Genomic DNA, 26,887 nt, shown 5'->3' with positions numbered 1-26,887 from the left:
AGATGAAAGACACATGCACAGTGCCAAGCTACTCCAGCTACCCCAGCTGTTGCCAGCCAGGGGTAGATGACAGTAGCAACCACTAGACATGGCAGCAACCCTGTCATGATTGGCAGAACCAGCCCTTAGCTAAACCCCGTCATGTGAGCAGTAAAAATGTGTTGGATAACATCAGGGTTTTGTAACTATTTGTTATGCAGCAAAAGCTAACTGATACACCTGTTTACAGAATATCCCTGGCTTCCTGGTCATACAACTCTAGTTTTAAAAAAGAAAACAAGAACAGCTGGGTGTGGTGGTACACACCTGTAACCCCAGTGACTCAGGAGGCTAAGACAGGAGGATTGCAAGTTTAAGGTCAGCCTGGGCAACTTAGCAAGACAATCTCAAAGTAAAAAATGAACTGGGGATAGAATTCAGTGGTAAAAAGCACTCCTGGGTTCAATCTCCAGTACCTCCCTGAAAAAAAAATTCTATTTATGTGATGATTATTTATTGATAATATTATTATTATTTATACCCATTCCTGCGCTTGTCACTAGGGATACAAGACCACACTGGTTTCCATTTTGCCAAAGAGAATCCTAAGGAAACCTTGACACAGAGGAACTAGTTCTGCCGCTCAGTACTTTGGCCACTATCCTGAGGAAATAACTACTTGAAGAAGCTCTGAGGCCAGACAGTCCCAGCAAGGGGGCTGGCATCCAGCCTTGGGCACGCGCCAGAACCAAGTGCCAGCTGAGTTCCACAATGTGGCCGCAGGATGCCTTGATTAAAAACCCAGGCCGTCTAATGCCAAATCAGTGCCAGCCTGGGGAGAAAGAAATTAGTCTGGGATAAAAAAATGACAAAGCAAGTACACAAGAACCAGCAGGGGACGGTAAGCCTGCCACAGATGGAAACCCACTCGTGTTTAGGATGTGGGATCATCCAGCGAGGAGTGGAGGAGGAGTCTGGGGATTGGAGGAAGGCTGATCGCCCATCAGAATACCTAGAGCGGACGGGAGGCAATTAAGCCAGCAACCCCACCGGTGGGACAGTCATTTGAGAAGCATCATTTCCAATGGGCCAGTAAACCTCCCTGGGCCTCAGTTTCCTTACCTTTTGAATGGGGACAATAATAAGACCTACACACCAGTTAATACAAGGATTAAATGAACTGATTCAGGCAAAAGATTTAGGGCTGAGGTGGTGGCTCGGTGGTGGAGCACTTGCTTGGCATGTGTGAGGCCCTGGGTTCGACTCAGCACTATATATAAATAAATAAAATAAAGGTCCATGGACAACTAAAAAAATAAAATAAAGAAGATTTAGAATAGCCTGGTACTGCTCAAATAAATACTCAACGTATCACATACGCTAGGTGTCAAAACTCCTGTGTGAGGTTTATTGGGAGGAAGAGAGGGGATGATGTTTGAGATGCTCTTAGCACAGAACAGCACATAAATGGCGATTCTTCTAAGTGCCATGTGTTGTCACCAGATGAGCACAACAGGGCAGCTTAAACACGGGCTCTGTCCTGAAGGGAGGAGCTTAAGACGCCAGACCCAAGAAACTACAAGGAATCAGGACACCAGAGGGGTTCCCTTTGTAAGGAAGGAAGCTTGGAGGAGGGAGGTCAGGCTTGTCCTTACGATGAGCAGATTTGGTCACACGAAGAGCAGGCGTGGAATCCACAAGAGGATTCAAATGCAGAGAAGGGAGACCGGAAGCTTCTGAGAGGGAGACCAGCAAGGGGCCCTGGAATGGAAAAGCACGAGGCCTGTCCACGTTAGACAAGCTGCACACGTATGTGAAGGAATGTGACCGGAAGCGAAGCTCAGAGGGAAGAGCGGAGCATCAGATTCTAGGCCAAGGAGGCAGACATACCAGTGGGCCACGTGGAGCCAGTGGAGGTCACAGAGCAGAGGAGAGCCATAGGCAGAAGTGAACGTTAGGAAAACCGACCTAGTGGCAGGTGGACCAGCAGGGAAAAAGAGACACAGATATCAGCTAGGAGGAGAGCCTGCCAGTCCCAGCAAGGTCCTAAGGTTGAGGTCAGAGTGGCCATTAGAGGAAACAGGTGGGAGGAGGGCAGCAGGTGGCCCCTGTGCTGCTGCCCATGGAGACCACAGGGGGCCAGGCTGCGTGGTGATGCAGGGAGCAGCCTCTCACACACACACAAATGACAGACAGTTGGTGGCCACCCCCGGGAAAGTCCCCTGCCAGCTCAGCTGCCTCCATTCCTCAGATTCTGGTGACTGCATCTGTCCAAATGCTTCCACAAACCAAAACACTGGATGGAGGGCCGTGGAGGGGCCCCTCACCCTTTCTTCCTCCCTCTTCTGGCCTTCTTGACCCCAGTCCACAGGCACGATTGTTCAAACCTGCAGCCCAAGTCCCACAGAAGTCATTTCAGGAGGTGACACAGGATACCAGTGTTCTCCTTTGCTCTCTCATCTGTCACCTGAGTGCCAGGTGAAAACAAAGACCTCCCTTCACAAGTTCTGCACCTCCTGACCCTCCACTTGCTAAAGACAATCGGGCTCTGAGGTCTCCTTGTCACTGTAAAAGTCACCTGGTAGTTGGACAAAAAGGTCTTTCAGTTCCCAGAGGCAACTCCGCCTGTGCCCTGGGCTTATACCTTAGTGGGCCACAAAGAGACCCAACAAAAGGTTTGTCCTCAGCAATACTCGCTTGCTCACTTGTTAAGGTGAAACTGGAGTCAAATGAATCAAACATAAACTGTCCTTCTAGGGTGACAAGGGAGGGGGTGGCCATTCAGTAGGAACTCAGTAACTTGAGGCAACTTTAGGTGGACTTGAATCTAGCTTTTGGACTCAAAGCTTCTTCCTAGATCCTGTTTCGGAATTGAGTTGCATAACTTCGTACTTTTCTAACGTGGGCAGAATTGAGAAACAGGCAAAGCCAAAAAAGAATAGCAACCACAGAAAGAAGTAAGCGAGACAAGGATTCAGAAAAGGCTGCACTGGGCTATTAGTATGTGGATGTCTCAATTGGAAGGACTGAACGTGGGTTGAGTTGTTAATGAGCTTATGGATAAAGTTTCCAGTCTATCAATCCTCCTCAATGGCCAGGCGTGGTGGTGCACACCTGTAATCCCAGCGACTTGGGAGGCTAAGGCAGGAGGATCCCAAGTTCCCTGCCAGCCTAGGCAACTTAGCAAGACCCTGTTTCAAATAAATAAATAAATAAATAAAAGTGCTGGGGAGTATAGCTCAATGGTAGAGCAGCATACATTTAAAAAAAAAAAAAGATAGTATGTTTTTGATGAAAGCAAAGACACATAGATCAATGAGTACTGTATAAAAAGATATCCAGGGGAATACAGCAAAGTTCTGGAGCAACTGGACACTCAGAATGGAAACCACAAACCTTGAACCATTCTTCACTCCTTATATAAAAATTAATTCAAAATGGATTATAAACCTTCTTGAGACTATAAAAATTCTATAAGCAAACACAGGAGAATCTCTTTGAGACCTGGGTCAGGCAAAGAATTTTTAGAAAAGATACCAAAAGCCCAATCCATAAAGGAAAAAAAAAAAAGATAAATTAGACTTCATCACAATTAATGACTTTTGTCCTGTGAAAGAGATTGTTAAGAGAAAAAAATGAGAAGCCAGGGCATTGGGAAAATTTTGCCAATCACGTTTCTGACAAAGGACCTTTATCCTGCATATATTAAGAATACCCAAAATCCAACAAGAAATTCAAAAGCCCATTAAAAAAAATCTGAATAGATACTTCATCAAAGAGGCTACACGACTATCACATAAGCACATGAAAAGATACTCAGGGATATGTAAATTAAAACCACAATAAGATATCACTCCATAACTGTTTGAATGGCTAAAATTAAACAAAACCCAAACCAAAATATACGGATAATACTAAATGTTGGTGAGTATGGCGAGCAACTACAATTTCTCATACATTTCTGTGGGAATGCAAAATGGTACAGCCACTGTAATCAAGTTTTTGCAGTCTCTTTTATTTTATTTTTTAAAAAAATTTTTTGTAGTTGAAGATGGACAGCATGCCTTTATTTTATTTGTTTATTTTAATGTGGTGCTGAGGATCAAACCCAGTACCTCACACATGCCAGGCAAGCACTCTACCACTGAGCCACAGCCACAGCCCCTGCAGTCTCTTTTAAATGTGAATATATGCTTAGCATGTGACCCAACGAAACCACTGCTAGACATTCAAGAGAAATAACAATTTACACTTACACACAAGAAGAAGCTGAAGGTGAATGTTTATAGCAGTTTTATTTATAATTGTCGAAGCCTAGAAATAAACATCCTTTCCTTGGTGAATAGATGATTCCATATGATGGAATACTACTCAGTAATAAGTAGGAACAATTGATTAATTCACGTGACAATGTGGATGAAGAACCCATGTTGCTAAGTGCAAGAAGCCAGTCTGAAGACTGAACACTGTATGAATGATTCCATTTATAGAACATTCTGGAAACAGCAGAACTATAGGGATGGAACAGTGGTGCCAGAGGTTATGAGGGAGAGAAGAGTAACTACAAAGGGGCAGCACAGGGGAATCTGGGGGTGATGGGTGCATTCTGCATCACACTGGGGGATGAATACATGAGTCTATGTATTTATCAAAACCCACAAAACTGTTCCAAATATTCTGAAGTTGGTTGCAATGGTTGTAGTACATACTCTGTAAATATACCAAAAAGCATTAGATACAGCAATTGAACTGTATGGTATACCAACTGTATTTCAAGAAAGTTGATATTTAAAAAGCCTGAGAAGCAAGACATCTGCAGGGAGACACCTGAGAAGTGGGGTGGAAGTTAGGCAGTGGAGAGGGGACGAGATGCAAAGGCCCTAGAACTCTCTACACTTGGTAAAAACCTCACCACAGCATTTCTTTTTTTTAAAAAAAAAATTATATATATTTGTGTGTGTTGTTGTTGTTGATGGACCTTTATTTAATTGATTTATTTATTTGTGGTGCTGAGAATCTAACCCAGTGCCTCACACATGCCAGGCAAGTGCTCTACCACTGAGCCACAACCCCAGCCCTTACTACAGAATTTCCACAGGATTTTCCAGAACGCTTTCTCTGCCCTGACATTTCTTGATACTAACAGAAAACCTTTGCAGAAACGCCCCTGAATCAGGGATGCCACAGACCTCACCATTCAACGGCTCATGTACACCAGGGCCCAGACTGTTTTTGAACTTGCCTAGCAGTTTGGACCCAGTACATGTTTACATGAAATGACTGGAACAGCAGTGACCTCATAAAATTCACCCATACCTCACAGGAGAGAAAACACTATACGAGAGGGTTTGGTCACCTTCTCTTTAGGGTCAGAGGTGATTGACCCAGGATTACCCATCTGGTGGTAGCAAAGCCAAAGCCAACCCAGTACTTTTTCTTCACCACTTTGAAGCGTCTCTACTCAGTCAAAAGTATAAGCTTGGCACAAATTACATGCTCTACATGTGATAACTGAGTGCAAATCAATTTCTTTCTCTTTGTCTTTTTTTTTTTTTTTTTTGGTACCAGAGATTGAACCCAGGGGTACTTAACCAGTCCTTTTTGTTTTTTATTTATCGCTGAGTTGGTTAGGGTCTCGCTGATTTGCTGAGGCTGGCTTTGAACTTTCGATCCTCCTGCCTCAGCCTCCCAAACTGCTAGGATTACAGGCGTGTGCCACCCTGCCCGGCTGCAAAACACAAGTACTCCTGAATGAAGACCAGGTGGGCTCTCTCCTCATTGAACATGGACCTGGGCCAGTCTAACATCTCTATCAAAGGGACCAGTGTAGATTTGTGAAGATACGTTGCAGACAGGCAAAGGGGAAAAAGGAATTTGGACTTTGTAGGAAATATCATGATCATGGAACAGCAAGAACAGACCCCGCTGACTTCCAGGGAAAGGATTAAAGATCTCACTAGAATACCAAAAGGAGGTAACAGAATAATAACTCACATTTTCTCAGAGCTCAAATACTTCATAGAAGATCTGCAGGGTAACCCTAGGAACTTGGAAATACTATTACCTCCATTTCACAGATGAGGAAATTGAGGCACAGAGAGGGTAGGTGATTTACCCAAGGTCTCACTCAGCAATGAGGCTGCCTCGGTTTCCCTTTCTTGACCAGCAGATGATGAGCAGCAGGGAGGAACCTAAGAGAAAGCTCAGTGTCTAACAGGAGGGGCTCCTGACAGGCAACACAGCCATGGAGACGTGACCTGCAGGAGTCACGAAGGTGTTCACAGACTATGGTCTCTTCTGCTTTGCTTAAGACACAGGTGAGGGAAGCTAAGCAGGGGTCATGTGGTCTGCATGGTAGTGAAGTCCATACCTGCCATTCTCACCCACAGAGAGTGGCCTCTCAGTAGGAGTTTCTGATCTAGTGGGCCTGACCAGGAGTCCAGGAATCTGCATTTCAAACAGGATTCGGTTCTACCTCCAGCCAAAGGACTGTGTGCCTGGTCTACACTGTGGGCAGTTCTGGTCCCTACAGAAGGGAGGCAGAATAATATGAATTAAGATGTTGGCTTTGATGTCAAACAAATCCAGGGTCATATTTCCATTGACTTTACTAGCGATGTGACTTAGAAAGGTTATATAACCTCCCACAGCCTCAGTTTCCCAACTGGAAAGAGAGCTCCTCTAAGACCACACCTGAAAGGCGCTCAGCAGAGCACCTGGCCCCTGTTATACATGAAGACGAAAAGCTACCCAAACACCTCACTGGCCCACAGAAGACTCACCTTGCAGTAGACAATCTGCAGGATCCCTATCATAACACTCTGGGGTTATCATTTCCTTTTCCTTAGCTGAATTTTCTGGAAGGAGTCTCCTTTTCACGTGTGAACTCAAAATTTAATAGAAGCTACCACTTCCCCGGCCCACGTCCCCTCCCTGTGGAGGGCCTTTCCATTTCTTCACCTCTCCCGGTGCCCCGAGGAAAACAGATTGATATTGACTTGAAGTGGACATCTGTTTGGGGGCAGATGGTCTGTGCAGTTTGAATATTTATTATCTCCGTGATTTGTACTTCACCTCTTCCTAGAGCAGTGAGGCAATAAAAGGAAGTTTAATAAGAAATGTCAGAAATGAAAGGAAGAGCAGAGGCTTGTGCCAAACAGGAACTGGGAGTTCAGGGCTGAAATGTCATTTTGAAGGGCAACGTTCAAAATCAATGGAAAGTTAAGAAAGAAAACTAAACCAACCAAGAAGGCTCAGGTTGGTCATTTGGGGTGGGAGGAGGTGGGAGTTCCCTGGAAATCTACTCTGAGAAAGAGACTGGCTTGCAGAAAGTCTTCTGAGAGGTATTCAGTCCTCTCCTGAAAATAACTGCGGGGGCATGAGCAAGGCAGGATGGGACACAGGGAGGAGCTGAGCCCCAAACAGAACAGTCATAGAAGTTGTGGAATCTTTTTTTTTTTTTTTGTACCAGGGATTAAACTCAGGGGCCCTCAACCACTGAGCCACATCCACAGCCCTATTTTGTATTTTATTTAGAGACAGGGTCTCACTGAGTTACTTAGCGCCTCGCTTTTGCTGAGGCTGGCTTTGAACTCTTGATCCTCCTAACTTAGCCTCCCAAGCCGCTGAGATTACAGGCGTGCGCCACCGCGCCTGGCTAAAGCTGTGGAATCTTCAGAACTTCTCGATTTAGTTATATTATTGTTTATCTGATCATATCTGTGTAATAATTTTGCAAAAATAAAAATGCTACACCTAAAATTTCTTTCGGTGGAAGACCCAGATGAGACAGCGTGAACTTAACCTGCTCATCACTGCATCCTCATTTCTCCAGCAGTTTCGATGAGACAGAAGCTGACAGTGATGAAGAAATTAAATTAAAAATGGAGTGGGGCTGGGGATTCAGCTCGGTGGTAGAGAGCTTGCCTGGCATATTGAGGCCTTGTGTTCAATCCCTAGCAATGCGCGCGCACACACACACACACGCATGCACAGACAGACAGACACACACCCCAGTGAAGAAGATGGCAACATCTAAGAGAACCACTCCTGGCCTACTTTCATGGCTGGCAGCTCTACCCTACTTTATCACTTGAAAAGCCCATTTTGAAAACTGATCAAGAAGATTTCAAACCCTGAACCTTCTCTCAACTCTGGGCCTTGGCAAAGGCTATTCTCTCCTCCTTCCCATCTCTTCTTCCTGCCTCACCCCTTTCCAGGCACTAGGTCTCAGTCTGGCTTTTCCTTCCCCAGGAAAGTCCGACTACCAACCGGGGGCCCTGTTAGCTGAGATCACAGCATGAACTACTTCCCCCTTCGTGGTGTTTCGCAACCCATACTAACCACACTTCACAGATGCTCTTTCTTTCACATATTTACTTCCCTTGTCAAGTCAGGGGTGTATCTGACAGTTGCTGCTGGCCAAAAGCAGTTGTGGAGTAGTTGACTTTGCCTGTGCACATGCTGATATCCAATGCGCAGGCATCAAAACTTGTAGAATAGGTGCCAGTGGCATGGAAGGAAGTCCCTGAGACAAGAGCAGAGCTCTCGTAACCCCTGGGAACCCAAGGGTTATGGGGCTCAGATGACAGGGATGGTGAATCAGACACATTTTGGACCATTTCCAAAGCGGCAATCAAAAGTCAGCTTAGGAACCCAGCACCAATGGCTTCTAGGTCTTTCATGAATTCTAAGAAATGCTGTGTGGAGCTGGGCACAGTGGTGCACATCTTTGATTCCAGCTAGTTGAGTGGTGAGGTAGGAGGATTGCAAGTTTGAGGTCAGCCTGGGCAACTTGGACCCTATCGCAAAATAAAAAATAAGGGGCTGGGAATGGGGCTCAGAGGTCGAGTGAGTGCTTGCCTAATCTGTACAAGGCTCTGGGTTTGATCCTTAGCACCAAAAAGAAACAACAAAAAGAAATCAAAATTTAAAAAACAGAAAGGTCTGGGGATGTAGCTCAGTGGCAGAGTGTTCAATTCCCAGTACCAAAAAAAAAAAAAAGGAAAGAAAGAAATATGTCATGGCTCATCTTTTTGGTGGCACAGAGGACAACAGGTCAACAGTGTGTATGAAAATATTCTATAAAAGGGCTTTAGAAGGGGCTGGGGCTGGGGCTGAGTGGTAGAGCGCATGCCTTGCAGGTGTGAGGCCCTGGGTTCCATCCCCAGCACCACATAAAATAAATAAACAAATAAATATTTTGTGTCCATCTACAAGTAAAACAATATTTTTGAAAAAGGGGAGGGGGGCTTTAGGAGAGGAAGGCTCTGACTGCAAAAGCATTTTAGGAATATCTTAATCAATTTATTTTCCTTCACCAATTTTTCTTATTACATATTCACAGGAATATATACAGTTCATATTTAATTTCTAAATGCTTTCAATAACATAAAATGAAGATGATCTAAATGATATGAAAGATTTATATCTTTGTATATTTTTTAGTATTTTGGGGGGGGCTGGGGTTGTGGCTCAGTGGTAGTGTGCTCACCTAGCACATGTGAGGCACTGGGTTCGATCCTCAGCATCACATAAAAAAAATGAAATAAAGATTGTGTGTCCACCTACAACTAAAAAATAAATTAAAAAATAATAATAATTAGCATTTTAAAAAATATCTTAGCAGTGCCTGAAACAATGGTGTGTCAGCTGTGCTGAAATATCATAGATGGTTAGTGTCTGGATTTTTAGTCCACAGGGGAAGGGCTAGATTTGCTTCCTTCACCCCTGGGTCCCCAGCAGCTGGCACCCAACTGAGCTAGTGTGGGCACTAAATAAATGTCTACAAAGAAACTTGAAGTGGAGCCCCTGGCAGGCAGAGAGCCACGATGAGGACCATGCCACAGGGCTAATGCCTGAGCCAGACCTGCAAATTTGAAAGCCAGCTTGCCACTTCCGGCGTTTGACTCTTTTGGCCTTCATGTGACAGCACTGCCACTACTCAGTGTTTCCTGGTATTGCTTCAAATTAGGAACCCTACTCTGACAAACACACAGGTCCTTTTCTCCCTCCTCTGCCTGTCTCTGCCTCGGTGTAGGGACCCACTGTTTGACAAGGTGAGTCAGTGGAAACCTGTCAAGTCAAAGTCAACTAAATAAGAAAGAAAGGTGTTATCCTAGAAGCCTACAGAGACTGCATGTGTTAGCTTTTCCTCACTGTGACCAAAATACTTGGCATAAACAACTTAAAGGAGAAAAGATTTATTTTGGTTCCCGGTTCCAGAGGTCCCACCTGATGATTAGCTGGCTGCACGGCTCTGGGCCTGAGGTAAGGCAGAAGACCCCAGTGGAAGGGTGTGGCAGAAGACAGCTGCTCAGCTCGCAGCAGCCAGGAAGCTGACAGTGACAGAGTCACAGAGAGAGAAGAGAGGGGAGAGGGGAGAGAGGTGAGGGGAGAGGGGCTAGGGACAAGAAACACCCTTCCAGGCATGTCCCCAGTGACCTACTTCCTCCAACCATAACCCACCTTCGACAGTTTCCACGGCCTACCAGGAGTCCTTTCAGCTGATGAGGTCAGACAGAAACTTCATGATTCAATCATTCCCCCAAATTTCCATCTCTGAGCACCACCTTCAACATATCAGCCTTTGGGTGACACTTCGCACCCAAACCACAACACTGCATCTATCAGAGACCTGGGAGGCTGCTCCAAGACAGGCTCTAGCCTCTCCTTGCTAGAGTCCCCCTGGGCCTTCTACCTGCTGCAGGCCTCAAGTTATGTGGCCCTGCCTCATGGCCTGGTCTGGGCCTTCAGAGGGGTGCTTCCCACAGCTGGGCCCATTACCCAGCCCTCTCTCTCTGCAGGCTCCCAAAGACATGCATTATTTCATCTCAAGCACTTTTTTTTTTTTTTTTTTTTTTTTTTTGTGGTGCTGGGGATTGAACTCAGGGCCTTGTGCATGCAAACCAAGCACTCTACCAACTGAGCTATATCCACAGCCCTCATGTTTATTTTTGAAAGAAGTGATATTACCAAAAGTTTTGACAAAGAAAATATGCATATAGTCTTTGAGAAAGAGAGATTGGGAGCACCTTCTAGTTCCAAGTATCACCTTGCAGTTCAGGTCCTGGTGGAGAAAATTCACCATGATGGAGGAGCAAGACCAGAACAAGGGGATTTCAACTGGCAAAGTGCCATGATGAGACCAGAACCAGGCAATGGGATGGGGTGGTGGCTGCAGGGTGGAGTGTTTAGAGGTGGGTCAAGAAAGGCCCTTATGAAGCAGGACAGGATAGAAGCAGCCTTGCCCTAGACCTGGGCTTGATGCTCTTTCCTCATCTATAAGGTAATAATACCAAAATGGTCCTAAATGTTTGAAGATTAAATGTAATTCATAGAAGGACTTGTTTGGGGATAAGACTTTGATACATTTTAGTCACTATCCCAAGGTCCTAATAGGGTCTCTCTCTCTCTCTCCCCAGCTCTCTCCTCCATTGTAGTTATAAAATGCTTGAGAATGAGAATCAAAGGGTCCCTTCAAATTGGCTTTAATATCCAATGATGGGGCTGCTCTGTCCTGGACTCTTCACAGTTTTCAAGGTCATGAAAGACAACAAACTGTTTCAGATGGAAGGAGATTACAGAGACTTGACCGCTGAATGTACCGCGTGATCCAGGATGGGATCCTAGACCTGAATAGGTAGTGGGTCAATGGTGAAATCCAAGTCAGACCTGCAGATAATAGTACTGGTGTCACTAATTTCCTGATTTAGGTAACTGTTTTGCAGTTATGCAAGAGAAGGTCCTTCTTAGGAAAGACACACTAAAGTACTGATAGACAAATGCATGATGTCAGTCAGGTGGGGTGGTGCACACCTGTAATTCCAGCCTCCTTTACTAGGCTGAGGCAGGAGGGTCACAAATCTGAGGTCTGCCTCAGCAACTTAGTGAGATCCTGTCTCAAAATAAAAAATAAAAATGTAGTTCAGTGCTACTGTGCCCCTGGGTTCAATCCTCAATAACCCACACCCTCCAAAAAAAGAGCATGCATGGTTCAAGCAAAAAACAATATTACATACATAAATTAAAAAAAGATTTACCCAAATGTGGTAACATGCTAATTAGAGAATCAAGAGAAGAAGCCATGGGAAGTTGTATGTACTTGTTTTTGTAAAATTCCTGGAAATCTAAAATAATTTGTAAATAAAAATTACAGAAGTGGGAGGCTAAGGCAGGAGGATCTCAAGTTCAAAGCCAGCTTCAGCAACTTAAGGAGGCGCTAAGCAACTTATTGAAACCCTGTCTCAAAATATAAAATAGAAAAGGCTGGATATGTGGCTTGGTGGTAAAACACCCCTGGATTCAATCCCTGGTACCACTGGTACAAAAAAAAAAAAAAAAAAAAGGAAAGAAAAAAAAATCATACACAAATCATCCAGCATGTCTACAAACATTTTTTTTAATAGCAAGTATCTCATATATAGTTGATTAAACAGCACTAACTTGACCACCTTCAGACATATATTTTTGAGCTGTAGTAGCTTATCTTGAAAGATTCCACTAGAATGCTGTGAGATTTATTTGGCATCCTGATGGTGCGGAGAATCTGAGGAAACTTCTTTATTCAATGTCTGTGGAAAGCCAGAGCAACACTTCTTTGGAATATACTTCTTATCTTTTGCCTTCAGCCTGCTACCTGAGAATCGCTCTCTGATGTTCCATCTTTCTTGTTCTGTTTTTCTCAGCAGAAATTCAAGGACTGCTTCTGTCTTTGAATGAGCTATCAAAGAGAAAGATGGACTCAAAGAGGGCTGAGATTTAATTACCACTCAGGGGCAGAGAGGGTGGCCATCACCTCTTTGAAGGTTTATTCCTGGAAATGAGCAAAGGGTATCAAAAAGGAGAAAAATACTAAATGCCTACAGTTTGCACTGCTGAAGATACTTAGACTCTGACCACAATGGAAAGTCTTTAATTGGTTGTATTAGTTTCCTGTGGCTGCTATAACAAATTACCACAAATATGGTGGTTTAGAACAATAGTTATTATTCTCTCACAGTTCTGAAGACCAGAGTCTAAAATCAGTATCACTGGGATAAAGTGAAGGTATCAGCAGGACCATGCTTGCTCCAGACCCTACAGCAGCAGAACTTGCTTCTCTTAGTGTCTGGTGGCTGCCTTGGAAAGTCTGGGCTTGTCACAGCCCCTGACTCTTCTCCACATACCTATCACCTTCTCCTCCTCTGTGTGTCTCTTACAAGGACACTTTCATTGGCTCTAGGGCCCACTCAGCTAATCTCCTTATTTCCAAGATTCTTTTTTTTTTTTTTTTAATTTTTATTTTTTTAGTTGTAGGTGGACACAATAGCTTTATAGAACTTATTTTTATATGGTGCTGAGGCTCGAACCCAGTGCCTCACACCTGCGAGGCAAGCGCTCTACCACTGAGCCCCAGCCCCAGCCCCCAAGATTCTTAACTACATGTGAGAAGGCCCTTTTCCCCCACAAGGCATCATTCATAGGTTCCAGGATTGGGATGTGGAGGTATATTCTGAGAGCCATTATATCACCTACTGCATCTGGAAAGTGATTTTTCATTCTTTAACCAGAGTAAGTTAAAGTAGCAATCAGCTCTCTCAAAACAGGAATTGATGTCATCATGAACTGGGTGTGAACTGGGTCAGTAGACCAACCGTCAGCAAGGAGACCCCCATTGGGCCCACGGGATGGGTGCTGTGTTAGAGTTCTTTCCTCTGCCCAGAGCGGCAGCCAGAAAACATGATGTACTGTTCGATAATAGGAGGAGCCCTTGTAAAACCAACACCACGTTATCAATATGGGAGTCTGTGGTGCCTCTTTTTACCTTTGCAAGTGAAACCCACAAGAGTAGGTGTCAATAAGGTCCCCATGCCGGAAATCAAATATCTGCTTTCCAGGAAAATTTGTCTGTGGCTACATACTTAGATCCTTCCAAGGAGTTAAAACTGATACAGTTATTTATATTACCATGTCATTGCTTGCAATTCTCCTTTAAAGGGTAACAGAAATAATTACCCTACCTATTGAATATATTTTTCATTCAGTAAACATTGATGTTTTTCTCTTCCTGTTTCAAATTAAAGTTGAAAAAAAAATAATACAACTCTTTAAGTAGACAGCAAAAAAGTAATATCAAAAAAAGTCCTGAAAGGTCTATCAGGCAGCTGCCTGGGACTGAAGATCCAGAGGGACACTTAGGGAGAATACAGACGGGTCAGGATTGCAGTTAGGAGGAAGATGCAGTCAGGTTTGCATGTCCACAAAGAATATCAGCTTAGAGGCTCAGCAGAGATCAGTTTGATTGGAGATGATTCCAACACACAAGCCGTGACTGCTGCCCAGATCCCCAGGGCTGTCTTTGCCAGGTCAGAGCATCTATCCCCAGCTCCTGGGGTGCTGTGCTAACTCTTCCCCCTGCATCCTTCTGCAAACGATTTCCCTTGGATGATAGGAGCTGTCTGGCTCATGGGTTCTTGGGAAGTTCATCCACCCTCCTTTCTGACCTATAGCCAATGAAGAGAGTCTAAAGGCCCAGCTTCTTGCTTCAAATGACAATCTCGGTGGTGCACCTGATTCTCCAGAGTTCCCAGTAAGATCTAGCTGAGGCTAGGTTTCAGAAACTCACCTGTGTTTAGCTAGCTATTCTGCCCTGGCTTCCTTTCCTCACTCAATAAACTAGCTGCACATTCTTCCCATCCACTCTGTTCTCCCAACTCTCATTGTGATGGAGAAATTTTAAGAAAAACATTGGCCACACAGGTCTTCTTGTCCCCTACATTTTTCTGGTTCTAATATCTTAAATAAAAGTGGCATTATTAGAAAAGTGGATCTCCAAACACATTTGAACCCAAAGTAGAGTCCTTTGCAATGACAAAGGACATGGAAGACCCCTAAAATCCTCAGGGGAAGATCAAAAGGTGATGTTCTAGAATCTGAGTTTCAGGGCAGATGAAAAAAATTTCTAAGGGCATGTAGCATTTGGTCCAGGAATTTTCCTTTAAGGAATTTCTTGTATACACACAAAACTATATGTACAAAAGCAGCCACTATAGTTCCATTAGACGATAAAAACGGGAATAACCAAATGCCTGCCAATGGGAGACTGGTTAAACTTATCATAGTAAACCCATTTTCTGGGACACAAAGCAGCTTCAATGCAGGGAAAGAAGAAAGAGGACACTCTTTCTGAATAATTTCTGATAGTCATATAAGAAACCAGTATCACAGGGAGCCTCCAGCAGCCTCCAGGGAGGGAAAATGGGAATTGGGGGATTTTGGTTACTTCCCGATTCTTGGTCACGTAAATGTTATCTATTTCAAAAGAGCAAATATAACCTCAACAATGCAAAATCATGGTTACTGTTTGGATCAGAAATTTTAACACTTTTTAGACTGGACCATGGGGCGGGGGAGAGATTGACAGCTGGGAAATGGAATTAGTTTTTACAGCTGAGTGACTGCAGACAAGATATTTAAGCTCCACTCATCAGTTTCCTCATCTATAAAATGAAAATATATACTAACACTTCATAAGGTTGTTACGATGATGAATGAGCTCTTGCATTAAAGTATTCCACACAATGCCCGGATCAAAACCTCAAGAAATGGATCTACTCCACAGAAATCCAATGCCATGACCACAGCCCAGTTATACAGATAGCCACTGTAGCTTCTTGCCTCCAGCACTAGTGTTGCTCCCATCTTCCTTTGGTAGGGAACACCCACAGGCACTCTGATGTGGGATACACAGGCTTCTGTGGATGGGTCAGTTATCTACAGAAGCAGTCGATAAATGCCCACAAACTTAGGAGCTAAAACAACAGACATCTCAGAGGGACAAAATTTCTCTGCTACAGGATCTCGAAGGCTGCAGTCAAGATGCGGGCTGGGCTGCGGACTCATCGGATGCTTGGAATTCTCTTCCAAGTTCACATGGGTATTGGCAGAATTCAGCTCTTTGCAGCTGTAGCCAAGATCCCTGCTTTCTTGCTAGCTGTGAGCTGGTGGCTGCTCTTAGCTCCTAGTCACCACCCATTAGTGCTCATTATGAGGACTCTGTACCAGGACCTCCTAATAAGGCAGTTTCCTTCTTCAGAGCCCTCCCTCAGAGAGGACACAGTACTTTTAAAACTTTTGCCTGATGAAGTCAGGCCATTTGGGGAAAAGCACCTTTGGATTAACTCAGAATCAACTGATTGGGAACCTTAATTGCATCTGATATAACATGAGATTGACATCCCATCACCTTTGCCATCTTACATGGTTTAGAATAAAGTCAGAGATTCCAGCCACAATCAAGAGAATGGACTTACATCATGGGGGACGCACAGGTGCCTGCCACAGTGGGCTAGGCTGGGAGTCTGTTCACTACACATGGAGAAGTAGCATGCCCTGTGGGAGAAGGTGACCTGACTGGCCCTGGATTCAAAGGCACAGACAGAGTTTAACAGATTTTTTTTTTTTTTTTAAACTTTGGGCAAGTTACAAAGTTACTTTGCAGCTTCTGGTCAACCAAAAGAATGGGAAAATAATACACACACCCACACACATAGAGAGTGATTAGAAGGGTTAAAGAGGAGAACTTCAAGTGCCGAGGCCTGACATAGAACAGGAACTTAAATCTTTTCTACCCTTCTGGACTCTCTCTCTTCCTAACCCTTCCTGGAGGAACTTACAACTCAAAAGCAAGAATGATAATGGCGGGTATCCTATGAAAATGCTTTCTAAAACACAAGGCACATTCTGTCTGTTCAGCACCCCAGGGAGGGGTTTTCCACATTCCAGATGACTTCATCTCTGGCCAAAGGCCAGGCCATCATAGCACCTGCTGCCATGTCTCATAGCACCTCCTGCTAGATGGACCACAGCCTGCCCATTTCTGTGGACCACATGGGTCAGTTTTGGTAGACTTGAATGCAGTATCAGTACATCATTTTTCTTTTGTTTTCAATATTTATTTTTTATTTGTACACAATATGTTTATTTTGTTTATTTACTTTTATGTGGTGCTGAGGATTGAACCCAGGGCCTCGCACGTGCTAGGCAAATGCTCTATGGCTGAGCCACAACCTCAGTCCCATGACATCATTTTTCTAATGTTTAATGATCTGGCAAACTGCACAGAGCAATTCATCTGGGGTGGAGGGGAAGACCCTACTTGACCTTTTAAGAGCTCAAATTCTAAGGCTAGGCAGATAGCTCAGTGGTAGAGCATTTAATCAGCATGCAAGGCCCTGGGCTCAATCTCTAGTGCTGCAAAACAGAAACAAAAAGAGCTCAAGTTCTAGACCCCAACCATCTGGTTCAAAACCAAGTTTTGAACCAAGATTTGCCTTGGATAAATCACCTAAGCTCTCTGTGCCTCAAATTCCTAGTCTGTAAATTAGGGGTTTGGTAGGACCCATTGTGTAATATCATGAAAATTAAGCAAGGCAACCCATGTAAAAATATAGTGCCCAACGCTGTTTAAAAAAAAAAAAAAAGGTGGGTGGTTTGAGGATGTGGTTCAGTGGTTAAGCATGCCTAGACTCAATCCCTGGTATCAAAAAAAAAAAAAAAAAAAGAAAGAAAAAAGGGGTGGAAGGAGTGGGGAGCTCAATAGCTATTATTTAGTTTCTATTTTTTTTTAAGATTTATTTTTTAGTTGTAGTTGGACACAACACCTTTATTTCACTTGTTCATTTTTGTATATGGTGCTGAGGACGAACCCAGGGTCTCACATGTGCGAGGCAAGCGCTCTACCGCTGAGCCACAACCCCAGCCCTAGTTTCTAATTTAAAAGAGAATTTTAAAAAAAAAGACGATCATGAATAATTTAGAGTTGTGATTGCCTTCTCCGGGGGGATAAAGAAAATATAAGTGGAAGAAGGGAATACAAATAAATTGAGGTCATGCTATAGCATTTTTATTATATATTTTATTATATATTATAATATAAAATATTATATATTTTATTATATATTCCTCTCTGCTGTCCAGAAAGTTCCACTTTACTCTGTACCCAAAACTGATTTAATTAGTCTCTTTTTCCTGTTACCTTTGGAAGAAACTTTATTTTCTCCATGTTAAAAAACAAACAAAAAAACCCACTTTCAGAGTAATTCCTGAAAACTGCTCTTTAGGGACAATGGCTTTCTCTTTATCCATCCATCTATCCTAACTATCCCGCAGGAGTCGCAGCGGTTTCCGCCGGGAGCAGGGCGTGGGGAGCGGGAGCGATTCCGTCCCATCCTTTCCCCTCAGACGCCCCCGGGCGGCAGAGCAGCCAGCAGCCAGCCAGCGCCCGGCTCGGAGCCAGGGCCCCCGCAGTGACCCGGAGTCACAACAGGCCCCAGGGAGGAATGCCAGGGAGTGAGCCGCCAGCGAGGAAACCTCTGAGCCAAACTGGTGACAATGAAAGCCGGCATGTGGCGGCCGGCGGGTCACCGGGAGACTTCCAGGGATGCAGGCTGGGGCAGCGCTGCACAGCATGGCGGGGCAGATGGCAGGGGAGGAAACAGATGGATGTCCAGTGGACTGAACTGGAAGCGCCAGGGCTGGGAGGAGGGGGAGAAAGGAGGCCTTCCCTGAAACAGGAATTTAAATAAATATTAGCTCACACACAGAATCCCCCATGCCAGGCCCGGGAGAGTCTCTGGTGCCCACTATAGTGCCAGAAAACCTGTGGAACTCTCCAGGCTCACAGGGGGTCTCCCCCCCTCCCACATGCTCCCTCACCTCCATTTAGGATCCTGCAACCTGGTGGACCCTCTGGGTCTGTATTCATCAGTATCAATTCACCTCTGGCCAGTGGTTCCTAACTGGTGGTCATTTGCAGCAGGTGCTCATTTGCGGTGCCCAGGAGGGTAATTCTCACCAGTGACAACAAAAGCCTTTTTGTTCTGTAGCCTGCCTACCTAAGGTCTTCTGCCTGTGTGGTACCATCATCCTTCAAATATCTGCAGATGCCATGACATTACATAATACAAAATGCATTTAAAAGCCCGACTGAACTTTCTAGTCTCTGTCGGTATTCTTTTCCCAAATCATCAGACACCAAAAATACTATTACAATTTAAAACTATTATTACTATCACACTTGGCTCCTTGAGTTTCCTGGATGATAAAGGAACATCCACTAATTTGTAGACATTATAGCCTAGAAAATTGTTTAATGCCAACCACCTCAGAAAGGCAAGAAGCACTTCATTTTTCTCTCAGCAAAAGGTCAATGCCATTTATCCAGAGGAAGTATTTACAGGTTTGTACACCAGAACTTCTCAATGAGGAAATTCATCACAACCTTGTTTGTACATGAGCTGAACTGGTTGCTCCTGAGCCACAGGGGCTGGGGTGTTGCATAAACCATGGAACCCACGTGACTGTACACATAACATTGCTAAAAATCAAACTGCAGGTGAACACTATGAAATAGGAGAAAACACTCATTACACATCAAGCAAAAATAAACATCTTATAAAACATGTATAGCATCATCCTAATTAAAAACAAGATTACATGTATCCAATCTAAAATACTATAGTTACTTTATTTATTTTTTTTAAATATTTTTTTAGTTGTAGATGGACACAATACCTTTGTCTTATCTATTTGTTTTTAGATGGTGCTGAGGATCGAACCCAGTGCCTTACACATGCCAGGCAAGCACTCTACTACTGAGCCATTATTACAGCCCCTAAAGTTACTTTAAATATTAATTTGGGGTAGGGGAAGGAAGGTATTATGTCCATATTTTTAGTTGTAGATGGACACAATACCTTTATGTATTTATTCATCTACTTCTTTTTATGCGGTGCTGAGGATTGAACCCACTGCCTCACATGTGCAAGGCAACCATTCCACCACTAAGCTACAACCCCAGCTTCTATTTTTATTTTTTATTTGGCCATTGGCAGAAAGTGTTTCTTGTTTTTGGATTCAGGATTGGGTTGAGGGCCAAAGAACCTTGGCAGTGAGGTTCTTTTCGTTAATGAATGCTCTATATTCCAGGAGGTAGGACATGGATGTGCAGATCACACTTAGGAACTATATTAGTGCATTTTACATTACTATAATAAAATACTGAAGGCAGGCTAATTTTAAAAAGAAGAGGCTTAATTAGTTTTTGGAGGATGAAAATCCAAACAGCATGGTGCAGGCTCTGGCAAGGGCCTTAAAGCGCATAGTAGAGTGTGTGCAAGAGGAAGAAGTCACATCTCAATAAAGGAAGCTGATGCTGGGACCCCATAAACCTTCTGAGGACATGACCCCTCATATCTAAGGTCCACCACCTCCCACTGCCAAACTGAGGACCAAACTTCCAGCACATGAACCTTTGGGGGACAAATGACAGCCATGAACCAAGCCAGAGCCCTTCCACCCTCTACCATATAGAGTTAAGTCAGAACACAAAGGGGTGGCCCATTCTGGGTTATATTAGGCCATTTTCCACTCGCAGGTCTATTCACAGCTACATCAGAGGCTGAGATCCCTCATGGTATAATTCCATTTGGTACCTGTACTGTGAATTCCTAAAGTGAAGCCCAGAATTGCCCTGACTTCGGTGTCTTTAGGACCCACCTTTCTGCCAGAAAACTTTGTATACTCTCTCCCCAGACTCACATCCAAGGTGCCATCCAAATTGAGTAATTTCCTTTAATCTTATTTCAGGCAAAAGAAATTTTTAGAAAACAAAATATTCTGCAGTATTCTCATTACTCTTCTGAAATTAATAAAATGTATATGTAATATGACCCTAATATTCCTGTGACAACCAAAAAGTTTCCATAGAATTCCACAATGACCTCTAGGGGGCAGTACAACCACTGATTGAGAACTAATCAATGGTGAGTTGATCTGAATATTTCCCTGATTTTCATAGAGTAAGAACAATATCTTCACCATGATCTGGCAGACCTGGGGTCTGATCTCTGCATACTTCTCCAGGCTCATCCAATCTGACACGATACTCCTTCCTCCAGACTCAGGACCACTGTCCACACTTTCTTCTTCTTGTAATGCTGTTTCCTTAAATTCACATCAAATATCCTTTCCTCAGAAAAGTATTTCCTGGACTCCCAGAAATACTCTCTACCCACTGAGTAGAGAGCAGCTCTCCTCTCCAACTTTTGTCCCAGCTTCTAATTACAGGGGGTAACTTGGTCTCAACTGTACTGAACATGAACTAATTTTTTTCTTGTCATTATTCTCTAGACAATACCTATAACTATTTACAAAGCATTTGCATTGTATTAGGTATTATAAGTAAGATTTAAAATATCTAAGAGGATGTGTGGAAATTCCTGGTAATTATGTCACTATTTTAATCAAGGGTCTTGAGCATCTGTGTATTTTAGTATCAGAGGTGGGTCCTGGAATCCACCCCCACAGATACCAAGGGATGAATGCATTTGCCTATAGTCATTTGATTAATGTTTGCTTCCTCCATTGCAGTATAAGGAGGGCAGGGGATGATCTGTTTTGTATAGTCTTCTTTCTACAGCACACAGTAGGTGCTGAATAAATATTTGCTGAATAAATAGATGAACTTCCTAGAAGATACTGAGCTTTTTATCTTTGCTACCTATGAACTACATCCTCATTCTCCTTCCATATTATGATTGTGCAAAAAAGGGCTTTGTTTTCCTACACAGGTCTACCTTGCTAACAGATATACTGTGCACAATTTGAATAGAGTTAAAGTATAGCAGATGCTCAATGAAATAAAACCAATTTCGAAATGTCTGCAGTGGGAAGATTAAAAATTGTCTCTTAGAAAGAAATGATAGCCAGGCGTGGCAGTGCACAACTGTAATTACACTGGCTTGGGAGGAGGAGGCAAGAAGATTGCAAGTTCAAAGCCAGCCTCAGCAACTTAGGGAGGCCCTAAACAACTTAGCAAGACCCTGTTTCAATAAATCAATCAATAAATAAAATAAAAGCTGAGGATGTTGCTCAGTGGTTAAGCACCCTGGGTTCTAGCCTTGGTACAAAAAAAAAAAAAAAAAAGATAAATGTTTGAGGTGATGGATATGCTGATTTGATCAATACACATATGTGTGTATTAAAATATCACTCTATGCCCCACAAATAGGTACAATTATCATGCATCAATTAATAAAAAAAATAATTGACCCAATACTGGCTTGTTTCTTCCTACATCTTTTTCCTTCTCACCACCTCCAACATATCAGAAATCTCCAAATCAAACATACTGTATAAAGAAGTGAATGGGGACTCCCAACATGATCATCTGTCAAGATTCACCTCTGACCCTCTTCCCTTAGGTGACCAACTATTAAATTTTATCTTCCTGGCCAGGGTCTCTTCCAGCCCAGGCCTCTTGGTGATGATAGGAGACCTGGTCCTTCAGCCCAGACTCTGTGAGGCCTGCAGTGAACACTCCTTCCTCTAGTGGTAGGTGTAGTGGGGATTCAAAGGGGGTTTCCTCTAATATAGTTGTGCTCCCCACATCTTGTGGCTGCATGTAGAGCACTATGCCCCCTCAATCTCCTCTCTAGATCTCTCTTTTTAGTGGCTAAGTAGGACATAATTCAATTACTATACAATTCACCCGTTTAAAGTATAAAGTTCAATGATTATACAACCATCACTACAATCAATCTTTGAAAATTTTTCATTTTGCCCCCGCAAAACCCTACCTATTAGCAATCACTTCTGCTTTCCTATCTCCAACCATGTCCAACCCTAAGCAACCACTAATTCATTTTTTTGTATCTATAAATTTGCCTATTCTCAATCGTTTATACAAGTAGAACCATATAATATGTGGGTTTTTGTGACTGACTTTTTTTACCTGCACAATGTTGTCAAAGGTCATCCATTCAGTTGCATATGTTGGTACTTCAGTCTCCACTACTGGGGGCTCTATAATTTTCCACTGTATGAATGTATCACTTGCCTTATTGTTGGTGTTATACATTCATCATTTGATGGACATTGGTGTTGTTTCCACTTTCTGACTATAATGAATAATACTACCGCAAACATATATGAACATATGTCTTTGGGCATGTGTTCATATCTCCTGGATGTAGCTCACTTTACCTTCCCATCAACAATATTCCAGAGTTCCAATTTCTTCACATCCTCCCCATTCTTACTTTTTGTTATTATCTGTCTTTCTCAGTTAATGTCATTTTTCTGAGTGTAAAGTTATCTCACTGTGGTTTTGATTTCGCTGTATCCCTAACAAGCAACGAGGCCTGGGTAGGCTCTACTGCTGTTGCTGACTGCTGTGTGGCTTTAGTAAGTCTTAGCCTCCGTTTCCTCATCTGTCAAAGAGGCAACTCCACAGGTTTCTTAAAAACATTTAATGAGAAGATATATATGTGGTATATAGTACACAATTCCTTGGGCTTTATCAAGAACAATAGTAGGGCTCAAAAAACAGCTATATTTTTTTTAAGGTTCCTTTAAGTCAAGAACTGTGACTATGTCTCTGATCTAATAAGGAAGATGAAAGAAATGAAGCCCTCATGGCCACAGAATTGTAAGAATTATACATGGACAAAGGACATGACAAGTACCAGCAGTCACTTAGAGAACTGCTTTCTCCCTATTTTCTTCCCTTTTCACTTTCTGGTAGTGGAGAATTCAGAAGAGGCCCACCCAAGGTAGAGGAAGCTGTTCTCTAAAGACCCAGCCTCTGCAATTCCTTCTTAAGGGAACACATGGAAAGGCTGTTGATCAGCCCACGATGAAACTACTTCTAGGGAAGCCAAGGACAAAAGGGCCTGCATACAATTGAGACATCTGCAGTCAAAATGAGATAACCACTGGGAGTAGTGGTGCATGCCTGTAATCCCAGCAGCTCTGGAGATTGAGGCAGGAAGATTGTGAGTTCAAAGCCAGCCTCGGCAACTTAGGGAGGCTCTAAGCAACTCAGGGAGACCCTATCTCTAAATTAAATACATAAATATTTTATAAAAGGGCTGGGGATGTGGCTCAATGGTAAGGTCCCTGGGTTCAAGCCCTAGTACAGAGAGAGAGAGAGAGAGAGAGAGAGAGAGAGAGAGAGATCCATGGATAGAGTGCCCAAAGGGTGGCACTATTTTAGCTGCTTCTGTCTTTCCTCAAAGTTAAAACTTGGCTAATTGAGTGCTGTCCAGAAATGAAGACAAATGAATGTCAAATGCCCAAGTAGGAATCCCAGAAAAGAGAAGAACAGGGAGGAGTTCGATAGGAGGCCCCAGCAGACAGTCCTAAGTTGTCTATAATATAGTATGACCACCCTGGAAGGGCAACTTCACCCCCACAGGGTTTGATCAAACTAGCCTGTAGCTACCTGGCAATCCTGCAAGGGTGGCATGGTTTTAAGGAGAGCACACAGAAAAGCAGCAGCCAGATAAAATTATTGTTAAAGTCTTTGTTCTCTTCTTTGAACAACAGGCTCCATCATCGATTGTCACCTGCAACCTAGCACAAGGGCCACAGGCAAGAGGCACTTGTAATAGAGATGGAGGTCTCTCATGCCCCAATACCATTGTTCCTCAAACTCATGGGCCAGCATGACAGCTTCTCACCTCCACTACCTTTGTAACCAAAGTCCAGACCAACAAGGAGTTTTTTTTCACACCCCAACATCTTTGTCCACCAAACATATGGGCCAAAGCAGAAGTTTCTGCTCCCCATCCGTGTGCATCACTTCCAAAGCTCAGACAGGGTCTGTCTCACCCCAGCCTCTTTTAAGGATGGAGGAGGTGGGCTGCCTGCTCCATTTAGCTGATCAAATCTCTTATCAGCTCCCCCCCTCCATAATAAAAAGAAGGAAGGAAAAATAAAAATGCTCAACACTGCTCAGCACCAGGCCTTTTTTGGTAGTTGCTAAAACGCCTCTACTTCCTAATTTTGGGTTTAGCTAGGCACTATCTTAGAGAGGAAGGAACCCAGTCCAGGTCCCTCTAGTCTCCCCAGACAGGGAGCCACTATTTTTTTTTTTTTAAACATTCAGCATTTGCAATAAGAGCTACGGAAACATAGAGGATTCCCACCCTGTGCCCAGCTCCGGAGAGACCGCTCCACTTTCGCAGGCCCCAGCTTCTGGTTCCAGGAGCCTATACCTCTCCCCACACTTCTTTTCCCACATCTCAAAAACTACCACTCCCCTCTTTACAGTTCTTGCTGAGCTCCTTACAGTGAGGGACGAGTCGTGAACAGCCCAACCCAGTTTCAAAACGCATCATACAAACGGAAAGGTGTTTAAGATCAAATATTTTCAAAGAAAAACATGGGAGGGAGAAAAGATCAGGGAACTAGAGAACAGATAGGGCAACTTCCTGTGCTGCGGTGGTCACTCAGAGAGCCCGCAACCTCGTCCCGCCTGGCTCCAGATGACTCCATCCAGGAGACTGACTTCCCCAAACAGGACAAGCCTCAGAACCGGCCTTTCCCAAACGATCCTCTGCCTTCCAGGGCCCTCCCTTGGAACTGGAGAGCGCAGGGGACCCGGAGGCGGTCCCAGGGTCCCCATTCTCCCTGGCCATCCTCACCACCTAAGGGAATGCAAAGCCCTGCGCCCTCATCGTGGGGGACAAACTGCCCCCGGAGCGGGGAAGCCCCGCGGCGACGGCCAGGGAAGGGCCGGCTGCGGGTCGGGAGGTGGGGCTTGGCCGGCTCAGCGCCGCTGGCTGGGCGACTTTTCCTCCCTGGCGCGGGTTCGAAGCGGCGCGGCCCAGAGAAGAGGAAGGAAGGCGACGAGGAACTCGGGCCGTGGTTTCTGTCGGCAGGCGGGTCAGGCCCGCAGAGGGGGTTGGGGAGCCCCGGGGCCCGGAGATCGAGATCGGGCGGGCGGCGGCACCGCGGGCACCGCTGGGGGCCGGGCTGGGCGCGGGCTGCGCCGGCAACTTTCCCGGGGACTCGGCTTCGGCGGCGCGGCCCCCACCCTACCCGCCGCGCGAGGCTGGGGACTCCGGCCAGGTCCAGCGGTCGGCGCGTGCGCTCCCCGGCCCAGTCCTCCCCGGGCGATCGGAGTGACCCCGGCCCCGCGTCCGCCCTCTCTTACCATCTGCGCCACTTTGAGCAGGGCCCCCTGGGTGCGGGGGTAGACCGAGTCCAGCAGCCCCTCCGAGGGCTGGCTTGCGCCCACCCCGGGTCCCAGCGCGCCGCCGCTGCTGCACGTGGTACGGACGAGCCCCGATCCATGCGACATCGCGTGGCCCCAGCCCGCTGGCCGCCTCCCCGGCCCGGGACCCCGGACCAGATAAGGAGGGGCTGGCCAGGCAGGCGGGCGAGCGGGAGGGAGGGCGGGGCGGGGCCCTGGGAAGGCGGGGCGCACTCGTCCGCCACCCCTGCGCGCGAGACCCCGGCCAGCTGTGGCGGGACCCAGCGCGGGATCAGCTGGTCGGCGCTCTCCGGGGAGGCTGCAGCGGTCCCGGAGCTCAGAGACGCACGGAAGTTGGACTGGAGCGAGGAGGAAACCGGACGCCTGGGGCCGCGGCCTCTCCCAAGTGGGCAAGACCCGGGTCACAGCTGGCACTGAGCCTCCTGGGCTTTTGTGTGGGTTGAGGCTGCGGATGTGTGCTTCGAGACTTTACTGAAGTTTAACTTACAGACGGCGGAATGTCCAGGCCGTACCGTGCAGCTCCACTAATTTTTATGAATGTGTGCACCTGTGTGACCATCACCCAACGACGAATGGAACATGCCCATCATCTCAGAAAGTTTCCCCGTGCTTCTTTTTTTCCTCTTGCTGCCTCTCCTCAGCACCCTCCTCTGACTTCAGGCAACCCAAGTGGTCTGCTTTCTGACACTGTTAGATTAGTTTTAGCTGAACTTGGACTTCATACACTTGAAACAATGCGGAATGTTCTCATTTGTGTCCAGTTTCTTTCACTCGACATAACTCACTTGAGATTCATTCTGTTGGGAATACCAGTGGTTTAGATCAGTAGTTCCTTCCTTTTTAATGCTGAGTAAACGTTCTACTGTG

At 44.9% G+C, this 26,887-nt stretch overlaps 1 protein-coding gene across 2 annotated transcripts in view; it reads right to left on the bottom strand.

Moving 5' to 3' along the window:
* The window catches only part of Cmtm7 (CKLF like MARVEL transmembrane domain containing 7), a 54,719-nt gene extending 28,524 nt beyond the window's left edge, over positions 1 to 26,195 (bottom strand). The window contains exon 1 of one of the 2 annotated variants that reach the window (XM_027932547.3): positions 25,961 to 26,195. In XM_027932547.3, coding sequence (XP_027788348.1) covers positions 25,961 to 26,107 — 147 coding nt within the window. In that variant the 5' untranslated portion in view covers positions 26,108 to 26,195. The remainder of the gene's footprint in view (positions 1 to 25,960) is intronic. The other variant, XM_027932546.3, reaches the window with a different exon arrangement.
* Between the last annotated feature and the right edge of the window lie 692 nt (positions 26,196 to 26,887).

Source organism: Marmota flaviventris, chromosome 1 (genome assembly GCF_047511675.1).
Source record: "Marmota flaviventris isolate mMarFla1 chromosome 1, mMarFla1.hap1, whole genome shotgun sequence".
Taxonomy (NCBI): Eukaryota; Metazoa; Chordata; class Mammalia; order Rodentia; family Sciuridae; genus Marmota; species Marmota flaviventris.
The sequence above is the reverse complement of the archived record's forward strand: the minus strand, read 5'-3'. Positions and strand labels throughout refer to the sequence as shown.